General features: G+C 37.6%; 1 protein-coding gene across 1 annotated transcript in view; it reads left to right on the top strand.

Moving 5' to 3' along the window:
- The window catches only part of DNAH7 (dynein axonemal heavy chain 7), a 235,411-nt gene that overhangs the window by 30,276 nt on the left and 182,968 nt on the right, over nt 1–22,167 (top strand). The window contains exons 10-12 of the mRNA XM_046658055.1: nt 4,541–4,660; nt 17,277–17,460; nt 18,128–18,307. Coding sequence (XP_046514011.1) covers nt 4,541–4,660; nt 17,277–17,460; nt 18,128–18,307 — 484 coding nt within the window. The remainder of the gene's footprint in view (nt 1–4,540; nt 4,661–17,276; nt 17,461–18,127; nt 18,308–22,167) is intronic.

The raw sequence follows: 22,167 nt of genomic DNA, 5'->3' as shown, positions 1-22,167 counted from the left end.
CCTGTTCCTGGGGTCTGCTCTCAGGAAGCAAAGCCATCCAGGATTGCCCCAGCTCTGCCACCATCCGACCAGAGGCTCCCTAGTTCGTCCCTTGCTCTCCCACAGGTAAAATGACTGTGGGTTTGTGGTATTCAAGGCCCCTTCCCTCCCTCACTCCATCCCTCTCTCCCTCTCTTCCTTTGTTTAACACATTTTAATTTAATGTCTTTATTTATGTAATTTACATCAGTACATAAGTGTGATCATGTACACTTTTTTTTTTTTTAAAGATTTTATTTTTTCCTTTTTCTCCCCAAAGCCCCCTGGTACATAGTTGTATATTCTTCGTTGTGGGTTCTTCTAGTTGTGGCATGTGGGACGCTGCCTCAGCGTGGTCTGATGAGCAGTGCCATGTCCGCGCCCAGGATTCGAACTAAGAAAACACTGGGCGGCCTGCAGCGGAGCGCGCGAACTTAACCACTCCGCCACGGGGCCAGCCCCGATCATGTACACTTTTTAAGGGCAGTCTTTTTTCCTTTACTTTGACTCCCACCAGCCTTTCTTTTCCTCATACCTGCCCTTCTTTCCACCAAACCAGCACAAGACCCATGATAACCTAGTGGGTATCTTCCCATATTTTTCTTTCTCCTCATATAACCATATACATATGTATATCCACATGCATGTACATGTATAGCATAAAACTGGCTTTTGTTGGTCAGACTACATACTGCTAGAAAGTGTATCCTTCCAGCTCTCCATTGTACACTGTGGATTTCTTTGATTGAAATTGGCTTATAAGAATAAGAAGAGGCTATCTCCCTGCCCCGTGTTTTTCTCACCTCTTTTCTCTTGGGTACTGGGGCTCAAATACCTCTCCCTGACAAGGCCCATGAGCTAATTCTGCTTGCAGTTATGAGGTCATGCAGTGTAGTATATCACTTTCACAAAAGATTCTACATACAATAATACATTCCATTTTCAAAACACCACAATTGTTTTCTTTTACATCCATTCACGGATGGAATTGCTAGAACACACTGGCCTGGATGCTGGGGGAGGGCTCCATTGCCTAGGATTGTCCATAAAGGGCTAGACTTTGCCTGTTAGTCAATGTCAGGAGGCAAGAGACAAGACAATGCAGGAAGGAAGGGAAATAAAGAGTAGCAAAACTGAGATAAGAAAACAGTAAACAGTAGATGTGTCCAAAATTAGTGCCCATGGTCATGGTGGCAGAGGTGTTAGTAGCAGCAACTGAAGCAAACCTCAAGGCGTCCAGGATAAAGACAAATGAGAAAGCAGCTCTGCAGTCTGTGGGTGGAAAGAGGACCCCATCAACTCCTATGTTGCCTTTGCAGGCTTGAGTCATTTTACTCCCTATGTGAATATTAAGAAAGGGTGGGCAGTCATGAGTGCTGCCCCTCTGAGTAGAAGCTGGCATTGGAGATACAGGGTGTCCTTATTCTGGGTGACAGTCATTTACCCTGAATCTCAGCAGGTCTTGAAAATGTATTACATCTCTATGTGTGGCAGTGAGTTGGGGGATGACAACCTAAAAAATCATCTGAATAACTCTAAAATGCACGAGTGTGGAAACCTGAAGGGATGCTGTCTAGGTAGGAATGTGCACATTCATGTCCTTCAGTATTTAAGCTTATAGAACCCACTTAATGTCAGAGATAGCATTTGTAATGCAGTCACAACCTGCACAGCAGATATTTTTGCTTGAAAAATAGTGTATGTATGAGGACACATGTACATATAGTGTATATATGAGTGTAGGAATTATCATAGGATATAAATTACAATAGTTGAATATAAAAGACAGATGTCTAAGAAAGTGAATTTCATCTTAAAAGATAAAATGGGTTTTTAAAAATTCATTATTTGACCCAAGTGAGCCCAAGAAAATATTGCTAGATTAGAACACTGTGGATTCATTTACTGTACTCAGAAAGGATACATGTTAAGTCACTCTTAAACATATTAAAAAGATACTTAATGTAACTCATAAGAGAAATGCAAAGACATTGAAATAAAAAGTACACCGAGAAATCATTTATTTCTATCAGAATGGCAAAATTCCAAAATATTGACATCATACTTCCTTGGTGAGATTTGAAGAAATGGCACCTTTTTGAGGGGAATCCAGCCACAGCTATTAAAATCACAAATTCATTTACACTTGAATCCAGCAATCTCACTTCTGGGAAATTAGCCTACAAATACACCTGAAAATATAGGAAATGATATAGGGTTAAGGTTCTTTATTGTTTATGAGAGGAAATGTAGGAAATGATATAGGTATAAGGCTCTTTTATTGCTCATTGCATTTGTTTATAAAAGTAAAAGACTGGAAACAACCAAGTATCCATCGATAGCTCACTGGCTCAGTAAGTTACAGCACATGCACGCAATGGAACATTACACAGCTATGAAATACAAATGAGAAAAATCTCAATAAGCTAATATGGAAAGATCTCCAGGATGGATTAATAAGTGAAAAAAGCAAACACAGAACACAAAAATGTGCTACTTTGAATGGGACAAAGGAGGGGGCTGGCAAGAACAAGACATATTTGTAACAGTAAAATTCATGGAACAAGCAAGAAATGTGGGCACTTGGAGTGGGATTTGGGGGCAACTTGGTTCCAGTAAGCAGTGAGATTAGCTTTGAGAACCAGAGATCAAAGTCAGCAACTGACTAGGTGTCGAGTCTAGAGTGTTGGGCTAGGACTGTTGAAATCTCTTCTGCTTGAAATCAGTGATGGACCCAGCTCAAGGTGGGTTTCAGCCTGCGATGATCAGGTGGTGGGTATGCGGGCAGGAAGGATGTGTGACTGACAGCTGAGTCTACAAAAATTTGTCTGATTGGCTGTCGCAGGTAAGGGATAGAGAGAGTTCAGAGAGGATCCTGAGGGTCACAGTCTGGGTGATTTGAGGCTGTTATTTGGCTCTATGAATAGAAAATTGAGATGAATAAGATATTTTGGTGGTTAGAAGACTCATAATCATAAAACTTTTAGAGACTTACAAGCATTTTCCTTCTGCTAACCAAGTTCAAGCTAAGGGATAGTGAGTAACCTTTTTTCCTGATTCTTTGCGTAGTTTTAAAGCAGTGGTTAAAACTATTGTTCTACCGCTAGGTTATTGTAGAGATTGTCCTGAGAAAGTAGGAAAGGTAGTATTTTTCCCATCTTCTTAACAATTCAGCCTATTGACCAAATGGGAAGTGTTCTCAGCAGAGATTTCAGGGAAAGTTGTTGTACATTAAAAGTTCTATAAAGACCTTTTAATCTCAAAACACCAAAGATGGCTGGCTTGTGCCTAGAATTCTGTCTCGGCCCCAACACTAAGGAGATGCAGGGAAAATCGGTTGGTGGCTCAGAAGCAAAGCGAATTCCGGGGCTCCTTCCCTAGCAATACTCTTAGTCAGCGTGCTTCACACCACGTGCACCTCTACGCTGATTGACAGCTGCAGCTTTAAAATGGAAAAACAGCTTGAAAACGTTGGCCAAGAAGCATGGAGAGCAGATTACCTTTGGTGTGTGCTATTATGCTACATTTTAGAAGTATTTTATTTAAAACACTACACTGCTCAGTTGTCCAGAATAACACGTTATCAAAGGCACTCCAGCAATGGTCAAACCTATTTTGTGCCTAATGTATTATCGACGCCACGTAGTGAGTGCATTATAACCTAAGAGATGGACTTTAGCTTGTGAAAAGAATATAGATAAGTAGATTTGAAATGTGTTTTGTTTACTAGCCAGGATTTTGCATTGGTATTTAAGTGAAGATTAAATCTGATGTTTTTAATAGTGTTTACTATCTTTCAGGTAACATAGAAATCACTTAATTACAATGGAAATCAAATAGCAGTTCCTCCAGTAGGGAAGGAATCTGTAGTTAAATTTAGGTAAATAACACAATGATACTAATAGGTAATATTGTCCTTTTATTTTAATCTGCCAGAGAAAGTTCTGAAATGAGCAAACCACATATATTACAAAGATCCATTGCATTGTAATCAGATAAGGGGTTGCATTGAAAACTGTTGACTGGAGTAAGCGCTGTCTTTTCTAAAATAATTAAAACCAGACAGGTTCAAAAGATTGTGATACACGGGGTCTTAGTTATTTGTGAGAACTCCCTCACTCCATGACTCCCTAATATCAGGGATGCTTTCTTTGCAGAGAGGGTGCAGTTTTTGTGTTAGGAGCAGGGGGCCCTGTAAACTCTGAGCCCTGCCTCTTTTCCTGTTTTAATTGTTCCAGATTGAAAGCAAAACTCAGTCTAAACTATCCATCAAATCCCAGACACTGCAGCCTTCTACTTCACAGTGCGGCTTCATAACGTCACAGTGTTCCTGTTGAATTGAATTATGTTAATTATTTTAAAAGTTGGAATATCTTATGCTCTTGAATATTTAATTTTATGAAACACAAATTTTAATGATAAAACCTAAATTATCATAGTTTTTGAGAAGAGATTAATTAGCAAAAATATTAAATGCAAAAACCCTCATACTTAAATCGCTTTTCATTTTTATCTCTTGCAGAAAATTGCGTTTAGTGGATGTAGAAGAATTTCACAATCGCCAGGAGGCATTAGAGCTGGCGACCTTTCAGAGCATTGTCATGAGACACATGGAATCTACCAAAGAGACTCTACTTAAATTGTAAAGTTTTGAAATTTCATGTAGGAAAACATAAATTTAAAAGTGTGATTGATAGAATACTGCATTTTAACTGCTTTTAGAAAATCCCATTTTAACAAATTTGTAATCATTTCTGTTTGAGAGTTAAATATGCTATCTTTAACTGCCTTGGTCTGTAATATCTACCCAGATGTTCCACACCACATAGATTGTGCAGAAACTAAAATGATTATAATTAATGGTTACTTTTTTCTCAGTGTCTGGTTTCTACCTCTGCTCTGATTGGATCAGAGGGTTGGAAACCGTGGGGGAACAATCATCAACCAATCATTTGCCACATATTTCTTTGACATCTATTATTAATACATGCAAGGTGCTGTGCCTCTTTCATTTTGTTTTTGGATTCATGACGCAGAAGAGTTTAAAGAATAATTGGGTGGGAAAATACATTCTTTAAAGGAGTTTAAAATCTCATTGGGAGGTTGGCTTCATCAAATGATAACCAAACATCTTCTTAGACTGGCCCTTCAAACTGGTAACCACGTATGATTATTATTGATGCTGGTGCCACACAATGTGCTCTGAAACAATACAGGAAATTGTCTCTATCATGGGTTATTAAATTATTATAAAGAGGACATTAAAATTAGATCAAATTTAAGATAACAGAGGACATGAAACTCCAGTATAGCTTCATAATTTCCAAAAGTTACTTAGAAATATATCTTGATAATTTAAGACTGAATCTTTCCTAATCTTTTTTTTTCTCCAATGTGTTAGAATCAAATTCTTTGTCTGACATTACTTGGAAAACTTTTATTTAGTATTAGTATTTACTTAACATAAACAGAGAAGAGGTGCAGAATGAAACCTCATAATTATTACAGAGAAGAAAATGGCTCTAAAGGACAGAATAAGAATAAATTTTCTTGATCTGTAACTTCAGGGCTCTAGCCAAGGAATACATTACCCCTGTAAATTTTAGTAAATTGGGGTGTCAAAGTGCAGAGTAGAGTACAAACGTTTATTGAATGATGTTGCTGAGAGATGTAGATTGATTAGCTGTATCTGCTGATGCTTCCTGATTGATTCTAAGGGAAGAAGCTTCTGACCGTAATTTAGTGAGCCAGAGTGTGTTTATCGTGGGTAAAAGGCGGAGCATCAGCTCACCACAGTGGAGAAGCATATAGCAAGTGATTGATTACAGCGTCTACCCCAAACCCAGGCATCTCCTCTTAGTCCTCATCCTCAGCTCTACTCAGTAGGTGCTGTGGTTTATCACCCTGCCTTCTGGAAATCTCTCTTTCTGTGTCCCTGTCCGTCTCTGTTTCTTTTCTTCTATTTCTTTTTTGGCACTACTTATTCTTATCACCAAGAGTAAGGGCTCCCCAGGTGTTTGATGTTTTTTCTCTTCTTTATATTCTCCAAAATTTCATGATTTCAGCTGTCTCAAGATCTTACGTGTTTCTGAGCTCTAGGCCCTTATTATGAATTTTGTACCACGTATCTCCACTTGAATGCCATGTCAGCACCTGAATCTCAGCATCCCCATGATAGTGCTTATTCTGTCTTCCAGACTGCTGCTCTCCCTGTTCTGGACCATCCCCAAGCCAAATTGAAAACTTTGTGACTTTTTTTGTCTCCTTTTATTTAGAAAAATTTTTTTCAGTTATTTTATTGAAGTCATATTGATTTATAACATTGTATAATTTCAGGTGTACATTATTATGTATCAGTTTCTGTGTAGACTGCATTGTGCTCACGCCCAATAGTCTAATTTTTATGCGTCACCGTATATATGTGCCCCTTTACCCCGACCCCCACCCCCTTTCCCTCTGGTAACCACCAATCTGTTCTTTTTATCCATGTATTTGTATATCTTCCATATGAATGAAGTAATATGGTGTTTGTCTTTCTCCGTCTGTCTTATTTTGCTTAATATAATATCCTCAAGGTCCATCCATGTTGTTGCAAATGGGATGATTTTGTCTTTTTTTATAGCTGAGTACTATTCTATTTTATATATATATGATATATATAAATAATATGTATAATATATATAATATAATTATATATTAAATATGTAATATAATATACATTATATAATTATATATATTAAATATATAATATAATATACTTGAGTTAATTTTTGTGTATGGTGTAAGATAATGGTATACTTTCATTCTTTTCTATGTGTCTGTCTAGTTTTCCCAACACCGTTTATTGAAGAGACTTTCCTTTCTCCATTGTATGTTCTTGACTCCTTTGTTGAAGATTAGCTGTCCATAGATATGTGGTTTTATGTCTGGGCTTTCACTTCTGTTCCATTGATCTGTATGTCTGTTTTTGTGCCAGTCCCATGCTGTTTTGATTATTATAGCTTTGTAGTATATTTTGAATTCAAAGATTGTGATGCCTCCAGCTTTGTTCTTTGTTCTCAGGAGTGCTTTTGCTGTTCAGGGTCTTTTGTTGTTCCATATACATTTTAGGATTCTTTGTTCTATTTCCGTGAAGAATGTCATTGGGATTCTGATAGAGATTCTGATAGGATTGCTTTAGGTAGTATGGACATTTAATTATGTTTATTCTTCCAATCCATGTGCATGGAATATCTTTCCATTTCTTTATGTCGTCTTCAATTTCTTTCAATAATGTCTTATGGTTTTTAGCGTATAGGTCTTTCACTTCCTTGGTTAAATTTATTCCTGGATATTTTATTCTTTTTGTTGTGATTGTAAATAGGATTGTATTCTTGAATTCTTTTTCTTCTAGTTTGTTATTAGTGTATAGAAATGCAACTGATTTTTTAAGTTGATCTTGTACCCTGCAAGTTTATTGTATTTGTTGATTATTTCTAATAGTTTTCTGGTGGATTCTTTAGGGTTTTCTATATATAAAATCATGTCACTTGCAAACAGCAAGAGTTTCACTTCTTCCTTTCCAATGTGGGTACATTTTATTTCTTTTTCTTGCTTAATTGCTCTGGCCAAAACCTCCAGTACTCTGTTGAATAGGAGTGGTGAATAGGGTGAATGAGAGTGGGCACCCTTGTCTTGTTCCTGTTCTCAGAAATATGACTTTCAGTTTTTCACCCTTAAGTATGATGTTGGCTGTGGGTTCGTCATATATGGCCTTTATTATGTTGAGGTACTTTCCTTCTATACCCATTTTATTGAGAGTTTTAATTACAAATGGATATTGGATTTTGTCAAATGCTTTCTCTGCATCTCTTGAGATGATCATGTGGTTTTTATTCCTCATTTTGTTATTGTGGTGTATCACATTGATTGATTTGCAGGTGTTGAACCATCCCTGTGTCCCTGGTATAAATCCCACTTGATCATGATGTATGATCCTTTTAATGTATTGCTGTATTTGGTTGCCAATATTTTGTTGAAGATTTTTGCATATATGTTCATCAGTGATATTGGCTTGTAATTTTCCTTCTTTTTGTTGTTCTCGTCTGGTTTTGGTATCAGAGTAATGTTGGTCTCATAAAATGGTTAGGAAGCATTCCATTTTCTTTGACTTTTTGAAATAATTTGATAAGGAGAAGTATTAAATCTTCTTTGAATGTTTGGTAGAGTTCTCCAGAAAAGACATCTGGTCCTGGACTTTTGTTTTTTTGGAGGTTTTTGGTTACCATTTCAATTTCTTTACTTGTGATTGGTCTATTCTCTATTTCTCCTTAATTCAGTTTTGGGAAGCTGTATGAGTCTAAGAATTTATCCATTTTCTTCTAGGCAGTTTGTTGGCATATAGTTTTTCATAGCATTCCCTTATAATCCTTTGTACTTCTGTGGTATCCATTGTAATTTCTTCTCTTTCATCCCTGATTTTATTTATTTGAGCCTTCTCTGTTTTTTTCTTAGTGAGTCTGGCTGATGGTTTGTCCATTTTGCTTATCCTCTCAAAGAACCAACTCTTAGTTTCATTGATCCTTTGTACTGTGTTTTTGGTATCTATTTTGCTTATTTCTACTCTAATTTTTATTGTTTCCCTCCTTCTGCTTACTTTGGGCTTTGTTTGTTCTTCTTTTTCTAGTTCTGTTAGGTGTAGTTTAAGTTTGCTTATTTGAGATTTTTCTTGTTTCTTAAGGTAGACCTGTGTTGCTATGAATGTCCCTCTTAGTACTGCTTTTGCTGCATCCCATGAGTTGGTATGTTGTATGTCTCCATACCAAAATGTCTCCAGATATTTTTTGATTTCTCCTTTGATTTTGTCATTGATCCAGTGGTTGTTCAGTAGCATGTTGTTTAGTCTACACATATTTGTGGCTTTCTCAGCTTTTTTCTCATAGTTGATTTCTAGTTTCATAGCATTGTGGTCAGAAAAGATGCTTGAGATGATTTCAACCTTCTTAAATTTATTGAGGCTTGCCTTGTTTCTCAACATATGGTCTACATTTGAGAATGTTCCATGTACACTTGAGAAGAATGTGTATTCTGCTGCTTTTGGATGGAACATTCTATATACATCTATTAAGTCCACCTGACCTAATGTTTCATTTAAGGCCACTGTTTCCTTGTTGACTTTCTGTCTGGATGACCTATCCATTGATGTAAGTGGGGTGTTGAGAGCCTCTACTATTATTGTGTTGCTGTCAGATTCTCCCTTTAGGTCTGTTAGTAGTTGCTTTAAATACTTTGGTGCTCCTGTTGTAGGTGTATATATATTCATAAGTGTTATTTCCTCTTGGTAGAATGTCCCTTTTATCATTATATACTTCCTCTCTTTGTCTCTCATTGCCTGTTTTATCTTGAAGTCTGCTTTGTCTGATATAAATATGGCAACACCTCTCTTCTTTTGCTTGCCATTTGCTTGGAGTATCATCTTCCATCCTTTCACTCTGAGCCTATGTTTGTCTTTAGAGCTGAGATGTGTTTCCTGGAGGCAGCAAATTGTTGGGTCTTGTTTTTTAATCCATCCAGCCTCTCTGTGTCTTTTGATTGGAGAATTCTATCTATTTACAGTTAGAGTGATTATTGATAGTGAGGGCTTAATGCTGCCATTTTATCTCTTGTTTTCCATTTGTTCTCTATTTCCATTGTTTCTCTTTTCTTGTATTTCTGACTGCCATTTCATTTTGGTGGTTCTCTGTGAAGATTTTCTCGTTTTCTTTTTATTTATGATTCATGTCACTATTCTGATTCTTTGTTTAGTGGTTACCATGACATTTGTATAAAAGATCTCATAACCGAGGTAGTCCATTTTCTGATAGCCTCTTGTCTCCATTAGCCTAAACAGACTCCATCCCTTACTTCTTTCTCTTCTGAGTTATTGTCACAAATTCTTTTATGTGTTGTGAGTTTGTGACTAAATTGTTTATAGTTATTATTTTTTTAAAGATTTTATTTTTTTCCTTTTTCTCCCCAAAGCCCCCCGTTACATAGTTGTATATTCTTCGTTGTGGGTCCACTTAGTTGTGGCATGTGGGATGCTGCCTCAGCATGGTTTCATGAGCAGTGCCATGTCTGTGCCCAGGATTCGAACCAACGAAACACTGGGCCGCCTGCAGCGGAGCGCGTGAACTTAACCACTCGGCCACGGGGCCAGCCCCTGTTTATTGCTATTTTTGATGCTTTCTTTCCCTTTATCTTTTATGTTACAATTAAGTTTTTGCTAACCTCTTCTGATAGAGAGCTGCAATTTTCTAATTTTGTCTGTCTATTTATCTCCTTGCTCAAACATTTGCCTTTCTGTTTCAGGTAGGAGGGCTCCCTTCATCATTTCTTGTAAGGCAGGTCTAGTGGTGATGAACTACCTCAGCTTTTGTTTATCTGGGACACCTTTTATTTCTCCATCATGTCTGAAGGATAGTTTCCCTGGATAGAGTATTCTTGGCTGAAAGTGTTTTGTCTTTCAGTATTTTGACTCTATTCTCCCCTACCCTGTAAAGTTTCTGCCAAGAAATCCACTGAAGGCCTGATAGGGGTTCCTTTGTAGGTTATTTTCTTCTGCCTTGCTGCCCTTAATATTTTTATTTGTCATTGACTTTTGCCAATTTTAATACTATGTGTCTTGGAGACGGTCTTTTTGCATTAATGTAATTAGGAGGTTGATTTGCTTCATGTACTTGTAAGTCTAGTTCTTTCCCCAGGTTTGGGAAGTTCTCAGCTATTATTTCCTTGAACAAGCTCTCTGCTCCTTTTTCCCTTTTTTCTGCCCCTAGAATACTTATAATCCTTATATTCCTTTTCCTAACTGAGATAGATATTTCTTGAACAATTTCTTCATTTAAAAAAAAATCTTAGTTCTCTTTCCTCCTTTACCTGAAGCGTTTCTGTATTTCTGTCATCTAATTCACTAATTCTACCCCCCATGAATCAGCTCTATTTTTTATGGTTTCTAGATTATTTTTTATCTCATTAATTGTGTTCTTCGTATCTAAAATTCCTGTTTGGTTTTTTTTAGAGTTTCAATCTCTTTGGTGAAGTATTCCTTCTCATTAACTTTATTCCTGAGCTCATTGAGCTGTCTTTCTGAGTTTTCTTGTTACTCATTGAGTTTCTTTATGACAACTGTTTTAAATTCTCTGTCGTTTAGATTATAAATTTCTGTGACTTCAGGATTGCTTTCTGGAGACTTGTCATTTTCCTTCTGCTCTGAAGTGTTACTGAAGTTTGTCATGGTGTTTGATGAATTGATCCTTTGACAGAACATTTGCAGTAGTATCAGGTCACTGATTCCACCTGCCACTTCCGGGGATGGACAGGAGCTTTGTTTTCTGACCCTGCCTTGTCTTCTGGATGTTGTGCAGGTAGAGCTACTCTGTGTTTGCCCGGGCTGGCTGCAGCTGTTCTGCAGGTTGCACTCACATGTATGGGCAGGGCCTTTGCACTGGGCGGGCTGGGTGGACATTGTAGGCGGGGCCTTTGTGCTCAGCAGGGGACCGGCTGAGCTGCTGCATGCTAGGCGGGAGGGGCACCCACTTGGTGGGTCCCATGGGATGTTGTGTTCTGTGGGCAGGGATGCCTTCTGAGTGGGCAGGGCACCTTCTTGCCTGTGTTACACTAGGGGTGAGGTGTGCCCACACAGGGGCTGAGCCACCACTCTGTGCGTCCCATGGGTTGCTGTTCTCCATGGCAGGGGCACCTTCTGAGTGGGTAGGTGCCTTCTTGCCTGTGCTGTGATCAGTGGGCAGGCGCCTTCTCAGAGACTGAGCTGCTGCCACTTGAAGTAGAGTGTTCTCACTGATGGGGCTGCTGTGGCACCGCAAGTGCTCCCGCCTGCCAGGCTGCAACTCCAAAAGCATTTTTGCAGGTTGAGCTGTCCCTGCCTTCTCTTACAGTTGTGCCTGGCCACTGTGTGAGGATCTGTGACCTGGCTTGCTGCCACGAGGGAGGGGGAGGAGTGCACTCACCTAGTTCCACTGTCTCCTGGGGATCCAGTCCTACCACTTTCAGATGTATAGTTGCATAGATCTCTCAGATGTCCTCTTGTGCTGTGCAGGGAATCCTCTACTAGTTAATGAATGTCCATTTAGTTGTAACTTAAAGGGGAGAGACCAAGGGAAACAACTTGCTCCACCATGATGCTGACGTCATTCCTTTTTCTGTCTCTTTTGCTTATCATCTACATTCTTAGCACCCTTACACTGCCCCAAGCTATATTCAGTGTGTTGCTAACTATTCTTTTTTATTAAGATATAATTCACTTACTATAAAATTCACCACTTGAGTGTGTATAATTCAGTGGTTTATAATATATTCACAAGGTTGTGCAATAATCACCATTAATTCCATCACTCCAGAAAGAAACCCTGCATCTGTTAGTAGTCACTTCCCATTCCCCCTTCCACAAACTTCTGGCACTAATGTGCTTTCTGTCCCTATGGATTTCCCTAGTCTGAACATTTCATCTAAGGGGAATGGTACAATATGTAACATTAATGTCTGGCTTCTTACACTAAGCATACTATTTTCAAGGTTTATCCATGTTACAGCATGTATCAATATTTTATTCCTTCTGACAGCCAAATAATATTCCCTTGTATGGTTATACCACATTTTATTTGTCCATTCATCAGTTGATCAACATTTGTTGTTTCTTGTTTTTGACTATTATGAATAATGCTGCTATCAGCCTTTGTTTTGTAGAAACATATGTTTTCAGTTGTCCTGGATATATCCCTTGGAGTAGAATTGCTGGTTTATATGATAATTCTATGTTTAACTTTTTGAAGAACTCCCACAATGTTTTCTAAATGTAAGATTTTACATTCCTATCGACAAGTGTGAGGGTTCCAGTTTCTCCACATCCTTGCCAACACTTGTTATTGTCCATCTTTCTGATTATAACCATCCTAGTGGATGCTAAGTGCTATCTCAGTGTGCTTTTGATTTATTTCATGTGCTTATCGTCCATTTATTTACCTTGTTTGGATAAATGTCTATTCAAATCGTTGCTCATTTTGTATTGGGTTATCCATCTTTTTATTATTGAGTAGTAAGAGTTCTTTCTATATTCTGGATACTAGACCCAAATATTTCTCCCATTATATGGTTTCTTTCACTTTCTTGATAATGTCCTTTGAAGCACAAGTATTTTTAATTTTGATGAAATCTAATTTAACTATTTCACGTATATTGATCTTGTATCCTGAAAGCTTGCTAAACTTGTTTATTGTGCATTGATCCTTTCTGGCTTTCTCTATATAAGATCATGTTATCTGAAAATAGAGATTATTCTACTTCCTCATTTCCTATCTGCATATGTTTTTTTCTTTTCCATGTCTAATTGCTCTGATTAACCTCCAGTGCAATGTTGAACGGAAGTGGCAAGAGTGGACATCTTTGTTTTCTTCCTGATATTAAGGGAAAAGCTTTCAGTCTTTCACCATTAAGTTAGCTGTGTAGTTGACCTTTATCAGGTTGAGGAATTTCCCTTTCATTCTTAGTTTCTTGATTGTTTTTAATCACAAAATAGTGTAGATTTTGCCAAATGCTTTTTCTGGATCTATTGAAATGATAATGGGTTTTTCTCCTTTGTTCTATTAATATGCTGTATTACATTGATTTTAATATATTGAACTAACCTTGCTTTCCTGAGACAAATCCCACTTGGTCCTGGAGTATAATCCTTTTAAGAAGCTACTGGATTCAGTTTGCTAGTATTTTGTTGAGTATTTTTGTGTCTGCATTCATAAGAGATATTTGTCTATAGTTTTCTTTTTCTTGTGGTATCTTTGTCTAGTTTTGGTATTATGATAATATTGGCCTCATAGAATGAGTTAGGGAGTGTTCCTTTCTCTTTTTTTTGGAAAAGTTTGTGAAGGATTGGTGTTAATTCTTCTTTAAACATTTGGTAGAACTCACCTGTGAAGCCATCAGTTCCTGAGCCCTGGCCTTTTTATTTTTACTTTTGGATTATTAACTCAATCTCTTTACTTGTAACAGGTTTATTCATGTTTTCTATTTCTTCTTGAATCAGTGTTGGTAGTTTGTATCTTTCTAGGAATTTGCTAGGTTATTTAATTTGTTGGCATACACTTATTTATTACATTCTCTTATAATCTTTTTTTATTTCTGTAAGGTTAGTATTAATATACCCCTTTTCTTTCTTAATTTTAACAATTTTAGTCTTCTCTCTTTTTTCTTGGTTAGTCTAGCTATAGGTTTGTCAATTTTGCTGATCTTTTTAAAGAACTAACTTTTGGTTTTGTTGGTTTTTCTCTATTGCTTTTCTGTTCTCTATTTTGTTTATTTACACTCAAACCCTTACTTCTTCCCTTCTCCTTGTTTTGAGTTTTGCTTGCTCTTCTTTTTCTATTTTCTAGTGGAAGTTTAGGATATTGAGTTAAGATCTTTTTTTGCTTTTTGATGTAAGTGTTTACAGCTATAAATTTCCTTTTGATCACTGCCTTTCTGCATCCCATGAGTTTGGTATATGGTGTTTTCATTTTCATTAATCTCAAATTATTTTCTAATTTCCCCTGTGACTTCTTTTTTTGATTCATTGGCTTTTAGGACTTGTTGTTTTATTTCCACATATTTGTGGATTTCCAGTGTCCTTCTGTACTTATTTCTAATTTTGTATAGTTTCAATCCTTTTGCTTTTATTGAGACTTATTTTATGACCACCAATTATTTTTGATCTTCTCTCAGAAGCATCTTCCATGTGTACTCTTTTCTCTTAATTCCCACTGCTACTACCTTTGGCAGGCCCTTTTAACCTCCCATGTAGCCTACAAACCACTGCCAGATGAATCTTAAAATACCTCCAGTTCAGTGCCTCACTTTTATTGACAAAATGAGTCCACGTTTCTTAATCTGATTTTTAAGGTCTTTTCCATTCTCAGCTCTAAAAAGACTTTCACCTTGAGCCGTGCCTGTAGAAACAGTCAAGTTAAATTAAGCAGGACATAACTTTTAAGACTAGTCTGTAACCATACCTTCCCACCATTAAATATCTATCCAATGGTAAGTTTAAAGGTTCTTTGTTCTCCTGTTTAACCAATTATTGTTTTTTTTTTCTTTTTCTCCCCCAAACCCCCTGGTACATAGTTGTATATTCTTAGTTGTGAGTCCTTCATAGCTGTGGCATGTGGGATGCCGCCTCAGCATGGCTTGATGAGCGGTGCCATGTCCTCGCCCAGGATTCAAACTGGCGAAACACTGGGCTGCCACAGTGGAGCGTGCGAACTTAACCACTCGGCCACGGGCTGGCCCCCTCAATTATTGATTTTTAAGATAATTAGTTACTTCTTGTTTGTTTCCATCTGTGCAAAGGGAATTCTAAGAAAATTTGAAAGTTGTTTAGTTGCTTCACTGTTCAGCTCTGTGACTCTTAGCGCTGTCATTTTTGCATACATAATGGTATCAGATTGAATCAGAGGTTAAGGAAATTAAAATAAAATGAGAACCCCTTGAATACCATCATCAAAATGTTATGGTTCACACTATTTAAAGTACTTGATGTAGCTCACTACTGGAGAAACCCCTCTTCTGTCCTTCAGTACCCAGCCCAAATGATCCTTCTTCCATGAAGTCTTTACTGTTATCTCATCAAAAATAATCTCTTCCTTATGAATGCCTCTGACAGTTTATTCTCTTATAGCTGCTTCTTTTTATAATATCTATTTGTGTATATGCCTTTTTTTCTCCACTAGTCTATCAGCACTTTGAGAACTGAGTAATATTTTGTACCCCAAGAGTTTTGTACATAGTGGGGAGCTCTGTAAATATTTTTGAGACAATGATTGAACGAACAATTTTTAAAATGTATTTTCTTTATTTACCCTTTTTCCAGTCTTACAGTCCCAAACTTATTCCATCTTTTTTTCTGAACTACTGGAGGCTTCTCAGTCCCCTTTCTTCATCTACCACTGCCTGTCTCTGCTTAGTATTTGCTACTTGTCCTCTTTACCTGGTGCTTTAATGGTGATGCATCACTGCAGGAAGATTTGTCATGGCTTCATCCTAGAGAGCAAGGTGGTCCCAAGCTCTTGTGTTTAGCTCCCAACTTCTGCGGAATTCCTTATGGACTTCCCCCCACTTATTTCTTCCTATTTCTAGTCTCTTATCTCTATTATAGACAGTGAAATGACCAGATATATTAGCCAACCTCATCCCTCCTATTTTCTTATTATCCTACTTCTACTTCATATCCTTTTCTTACAGTTTTCCCCCTTTCGTTTCTATCTGTTCTTCAGTGAAGTTGTATTCACTATAAAACCCTTCTCCATTACTTAAATGGAAAATTATATCTCTATCCTTTGACTTCAAAGCTGTTTTTCTGCTATGACACATTGCCTTCATTATTATAAGAGAGAAGGGATGAGGTCATGTCTTTTTTTATATCTCCCATGACACTGTTCCTAGCACATAGCAGACACTAAACACATATTTGTTAAAGGGATGGATACATATATTTAAAACTTAGATCTCTTTTGGAGCATTCAGGCAACTCCTGAAATTATATTGACTCTCTATTTTAAAAAATCCATTCTCTCTCATGAAAGAGGTACTAATATTCCTTAATTTTGCAGTGTTGGACAGTGGTTTTATAAACTGAAAACTTCACTTGTTACCATCATGATGTATCTGTATGTCTATTTCACTGTTATCCTTTTATTATGAGGACACATACACATTGGAAAATTTGTTTTAAATGTGTCACTCTTTCAGGATTTGACATTAAGGGGAATAAGAAAATAATATTCTTGATTTTGTTGATTTGTTTTTTCAAGTCATTGTGAAACTGATAGAATATGGTAAAATACCACGTGGGTTGAGCCAAGTAAGCCCTCTCTTGGTTTAATCAGTTGTTCACATTTCAGCTTTAAATGAACAAATCCATTCCCTGAAGAACATCTCAGAGACTGGAGAGGAGTGTTTTGTAATATCCAATAAAGTTACTTGTCATATTTATTCAAAAAGTGCAGGAATCATAGTTCCGGGAGTTAGATTTATGTTTTTTTCACATCACATTGGTGAATTTTTTTCTGTTGGCTATGATTTCTTTTCCTAGAAGAAGTGAAGTATGCTAGTGCTTATATTTCAGAGGGTGGATGATGTCACTTAACAATATACCTCTTAAGTAAGACTTGGATATCCAGAGGTTACCGTTAATGCTTAATGTAAAAGGAGTAATTTACTGAAAGTATTAACTTTTAAAAGTCTTTTGTTCTTTCAAGATGGTTTCCAGAAGTGCAGAATATTTATTACCAAGGTAATAAAAAAAAGCAGTTGCCAACTGGTGACAACAGTGCCAAACTAGAATCTTTTTTCAACTGCGCTGCTACACTTATGACTTTACAACTGCAGGACCTTGCTTTGGTCTCCATGCAAGATTTCACAGACTTAATTGCACAACCCCCAGTAAGTACAGTTCACTCACACCAATATTCATTTGCTAATTTATTTATTTTCAATTCTTTCGGAGAGGAAAATGATAAAATACCTTTACCAGTGGGAGAGCAGAAATTATATCTTTAGACCTTATCTATTAAAAAAAAGTTAGTGTTAACCTGCATATTTAGGATTTTTAATTATCATCTTATTGATGAGGATTAGTGAAAATTCCCATAATTGAGAAATTTGGGTCATGATGGCTGGGGAAATTTTCCATGAGGAGCTCTTTTCTTTCTGGAAGAATGTCCTGTTATAGTGTGAGCAGGGCCTGGGAATTTGAGTGTTCTCTTGGGCTCCTTCTTGCAAGATTCTAGAGTCCCACTGCTGTCCACATCCTCCTTTTCCTGAAACCTTGACCCTATAGTTGATCTTTAAGCCCAATGGATACAATGAGATATGAACAAGTCTAGCTGGGAACTGCTCTTGCTTGTTTTAGTAGAGCTCCTCTTTGTAAAACTTACAGTTTACTTTGTCATTTGTTTGATTCCAATTCATCTGTTGGCTTAACTGACTAGGGCATGAGACAAAAGGTGAGTTCCCATGTATTCTAATTGGAACCAGTACACTCCTTAGTCTACCACAATTCATATGTATATTCATATATATATATATTATGTATTTTATTTTTTTGCAGGATTCTGTTAGAGCTTTTGAACATGCAGGTTTCGTCATGAGGCTGATTCTTGATAATAACACCATTAAGTTTGAACCTGAGTTCAACGACTATATAGAAATTTTTCTAAATGTTTATGATGTCATGATTAAGGCTGTCAGTTTTGTGCCAAGAGTTGAGACAAAATTGTATTCCAAGTGGGTAAGTAACAGTGATATTCTGATTGCTTGAATTGGCATGATGATATTCACTTCAAATAACTTCTAAAAGGTGTAGACAGGTATCCACTGCTGTACAGAATGTAAGTGGCCTAGTAACATGGACTTATAAGGAAGTTTTGCTTCAAAAAAGTGTTGGTTTTTTTCCCATTAGCTCCTCTTACAACATACCTAGTTTCCTAGTCCAGTCTTCCACTGGACTCAGTGGGAGACCTTCTGAGGGCAAGGAAGGACAGTTGTGATGAGGTCTGAGGCGGTCAGCAAGAGTTGCTGTAGCACTCATACCATGCTGTTCCCTTGTTATACTCTTCTAGCTCTGTAAGACTGTCCTCCAATTGATTACCCTCGTCTTACATCTTTTTCTGTCAATATAAGAGTCTCCATACTTTCAGATCATAAATCCTGCTTCCCTTCTCTCTTTGGCCAAATATTTGGCAGAGCTATGCCAACAATGACATTTCAACAGTAGTTGTTTCCATCTAGTATATGAGATAAGCATGTCTGAAAATTCCTTAACTTATAAGATTTTCAAGTTTTGTAAGTCCAACCAGTAGCTTTCTTTTTTTAATTTTTAAAATAGTTTATGAATATTTCATGCATACAAAAGAGTATAAGAGACTAGTGTTTGAAGTTTTAAGTAGCAATAAAGTTAACACCTGGGTACCTCCACGCTAACTTAAACAATAGAATATTACTGATACCTTTCAGCTCTCCCTGCCCCCTTGCCCTTCCCTGTTCACATCTCTATCCTTCTACCCTCTATCAAAACAATGAGTATCTTGAATTTTTTAGTTATTATTCTGAATTTTTAAAGGTAAAACTTCCTACATGTCTGGATATCCCTGAACACTTTCTGTTTAGTTTTCCATGTCTTTGCATAGATGGTCAGCTTAGAAATAATCTGTGAATTGTTTTATTTTACTTAACATTATGACTGTGAAATTTTCCATTTTGAGGATATTTTCCTCTTCATAGAACTTCTAGTTTTATTATTTTATTTTCTAGGAATTCCATTAAGTTCTTTTTCAAATAGGCCAGGGCATTTTTGATAGTTTCTCATCCTTGGTCATGGATTCATGACTCTTTTTCTTCTGTTTGCTGATCTGACTTCTGCTCCTGGTGGTTTATTTCTGTGGGTGTTTTTCCTTCTGTTATTGTGGGCTTATCCATGTAAGAACTTTATGCAGGGAAGTCTTTGAGGCCTTGGCTGAAGTTGGTTCCTCTGGAAATTGCACATTCTCTTAACAGGTGCTCTGGAGGCCCCTGCAGACCAAGGGCCATTTTTTGTGTGTGTGTGTGTGTGTGTGTGAGGAAGATTAGCTCTGAGCTAATATCTGTTGCCAATCTCCCTCTTTTTACTTGAGGAAGATTGTTGCTGAGCTAACATCTGTGCCAATCTTCCTCTATTTTGTGTTGGATGCCGCCACAGCATGGCTTGATGAGCGGTGCTAGGCAAAGGACCATTTTTGACAAAATTCTTGCCTAAAGCTTTTGTGGACCACACTGGCCTTGTGAATGTTTACCCAAATCTGTATGAGATCAGGCTTGTGGTTACAAATTCTTAAGATAACGATCTTTTTTCTTTTCTGCTGAGAAATAAGGCCAAAACGGACATTTTTCTCACTTTTGCCCCCACATTCAAAGGTTTTGTCACCTTTCAGCATCCTTAAATTTTGTGTCGTCAGAACCCTCATTCTGAGGTTGTGTCAGTCACCTTTCAGTGTTCTTGGCTTCGTGTGTGGGTATCAATTATGACTCCCACCTGGCTCAGGCTTGAGTCTTTGTTCCCTGACAGCCATTCTCCCCTCCACGCCCCAACCCACACATCTTCTACCTTCCTGGAGACTCAGTAAAGCAGAGCTGAGACCACCGGGGTCACAGAGTCTCCAGGCAGCTGCTCGCTTCTGCACAGTTCCCTCTCATTCATGATTCTCTCATGTTTGGCCCTTTAGACTTTCCTTATTCTTTTCCTTCCTTAGCTATGCATTATTAAAGTTGTATTTAGCATTTTTTTCCAGCATCTTTTTGTGTTTTGAACTAGGTAGTTGTTTTCGGGATATCTGTTCCTCATAGTGCACAAGTAGAAGTCTCTCTAGAAACTTGCTATCTGTCCTTCGTTTAATTCCACTTCATCTAGTGCACCTTTTTCTGTTCTATTCATACCCTACCTTTTTTCAAGAACAATTTGAGGTAGCTTATGAAATAGACAAATGTAACAAGTTAATAAGAGTTATTAGGCAAAGCTTGAAGTGGAGAGAAGTATTATAATCATGTGAATGCATACAGCTGATATGATATTATGGTTGTAAAATATAGCTATGAGCTTCCTCATTTTTAAAGTGAAGAGGAAAACATGATAAGTTTTAACTAGGATTGAACATTTAATTTAGACTGCTTGGGTATTTTCCTGGTATCAGATTTTGAGAGATAGGTTTTCTGTGGGGCCTTATACATGGGGCAGTGGTTCTGAAACCCTATGCATCAGCCTCACCTGGTGACATTTTAAAAATACAAATCCAGGGGCCGGCCCGGTGGCGCAGCCGTTAAGTTCGCACGTTCTGCTTTGCCGGCCTGGGGTTCGCCGGTGTGGATCCTGGATACAGCCCTACACACCACTTGTCAAGCCACGTTGTGGCAGGCGTCCCACATATAAAGTAGAGGAAGATGGGCATGGATGTTAGCTTAGGGCCAGTCTTCCTCAGCAAAAAGAGGAAGATTGGTGGCAGATGTTAGCTCAGGGCTAATCTTCCTCAAAAAAAAAAATAAAAATACAAATCTGGGGATCCCCACCACCACCGCCCCTTGCCTCCAGAGATGTGAATTCACAATGACAGTTGGTACTCAGAAACAGGTGCTGGTAAAATCTCCCTAGATGATTCTGGCAATCAGTCAAATTTGGAAACAAGTGACATAGACAGTACTCTCGGTAAAATAATTGAATGTGGTCTCAGTGATCTTTGACAGCAACTCAGAGTGGAATTCGTATCACTGTTTCTTATCAAATCTTTGACAGTAACTGAAAGTCAAATTAAAATACACTTTTTTCCCATGGAAAGCAAACCTGCAAGGGGCTGAGGTGCTGCGGGTCCCAGCACAGCACCGTCTTGTGACAGAATTTGACACACTTTCGAACACTTGAGCTGTCTCACACGAAAGATCACTTCTCTTAACTCTTAACAGGAATTGATTAGAATTCATATCAAAAGTATACTTTCTAATATAGTTCTGAAGTCTCGATATCCAGTTCTGTTTAGAAAGATAGATCTTTAGGCTTTAGAAATTAGGCAGGTATTAATAAATTCAAGAAACATTCTATAGTGAATATTAATGAGCTTCACATTAGATCCAATAATTTCACGTTGCATACAGTATATAATATAGATTACTTTATCCTGAGGTTCTTTTTCCGAGAAGATAACACCAAGTATCTACCGAGCCCAGAGGTGAGGCTCTCATAAAGCATCTAGTTCTACGCAATATATTTTCCTAAAATGCCCACGAGGGGACAGAGCAGGCGAATGCACCCTGGATACCTGAACAAATTGCCCAGTTGTCTGAGGAATTCTTTGATATCAATTTGAATGCTGTAGAATATCCACTACGGGCAATGGTTTTTGTTTGTTACAGTTAAAAATCCCTTCTTCTGGAAGACAGATAGAGCAAATGTATTTTTAAGTGTAACTTGTTTCAAGATGATAAACCATGTAGGCACATTTACTTGTCTTCTTATTTGAAAACAGGAGACAGGCTGTTGAGATTTCTTTGCTTACTTAAAACGGCTGTCTGACCCATCCTTGCCTGCCATCATTCTAACGGTGATCGCAGAATGCAGATTTCATAACT

This window comes from Equus quagga, chromosome 4 (assembly GCF_021613505.1).
Source record: "Equus quagga isolate Etosha38 chromosome 4, UCLA_HA_Equagga_1.0, whole genome shotgun sequence".
Lineage (NCBI taxonomy): Eukaryota > Metazoa > Chordata > Mammalia > Perissodactyla > Equidae > Equus > Equus quagga.
Note: the sequence above shows the minus strand (reverse complement) of the source record. Positions and strands in the feature narration are given on the sequence as shown.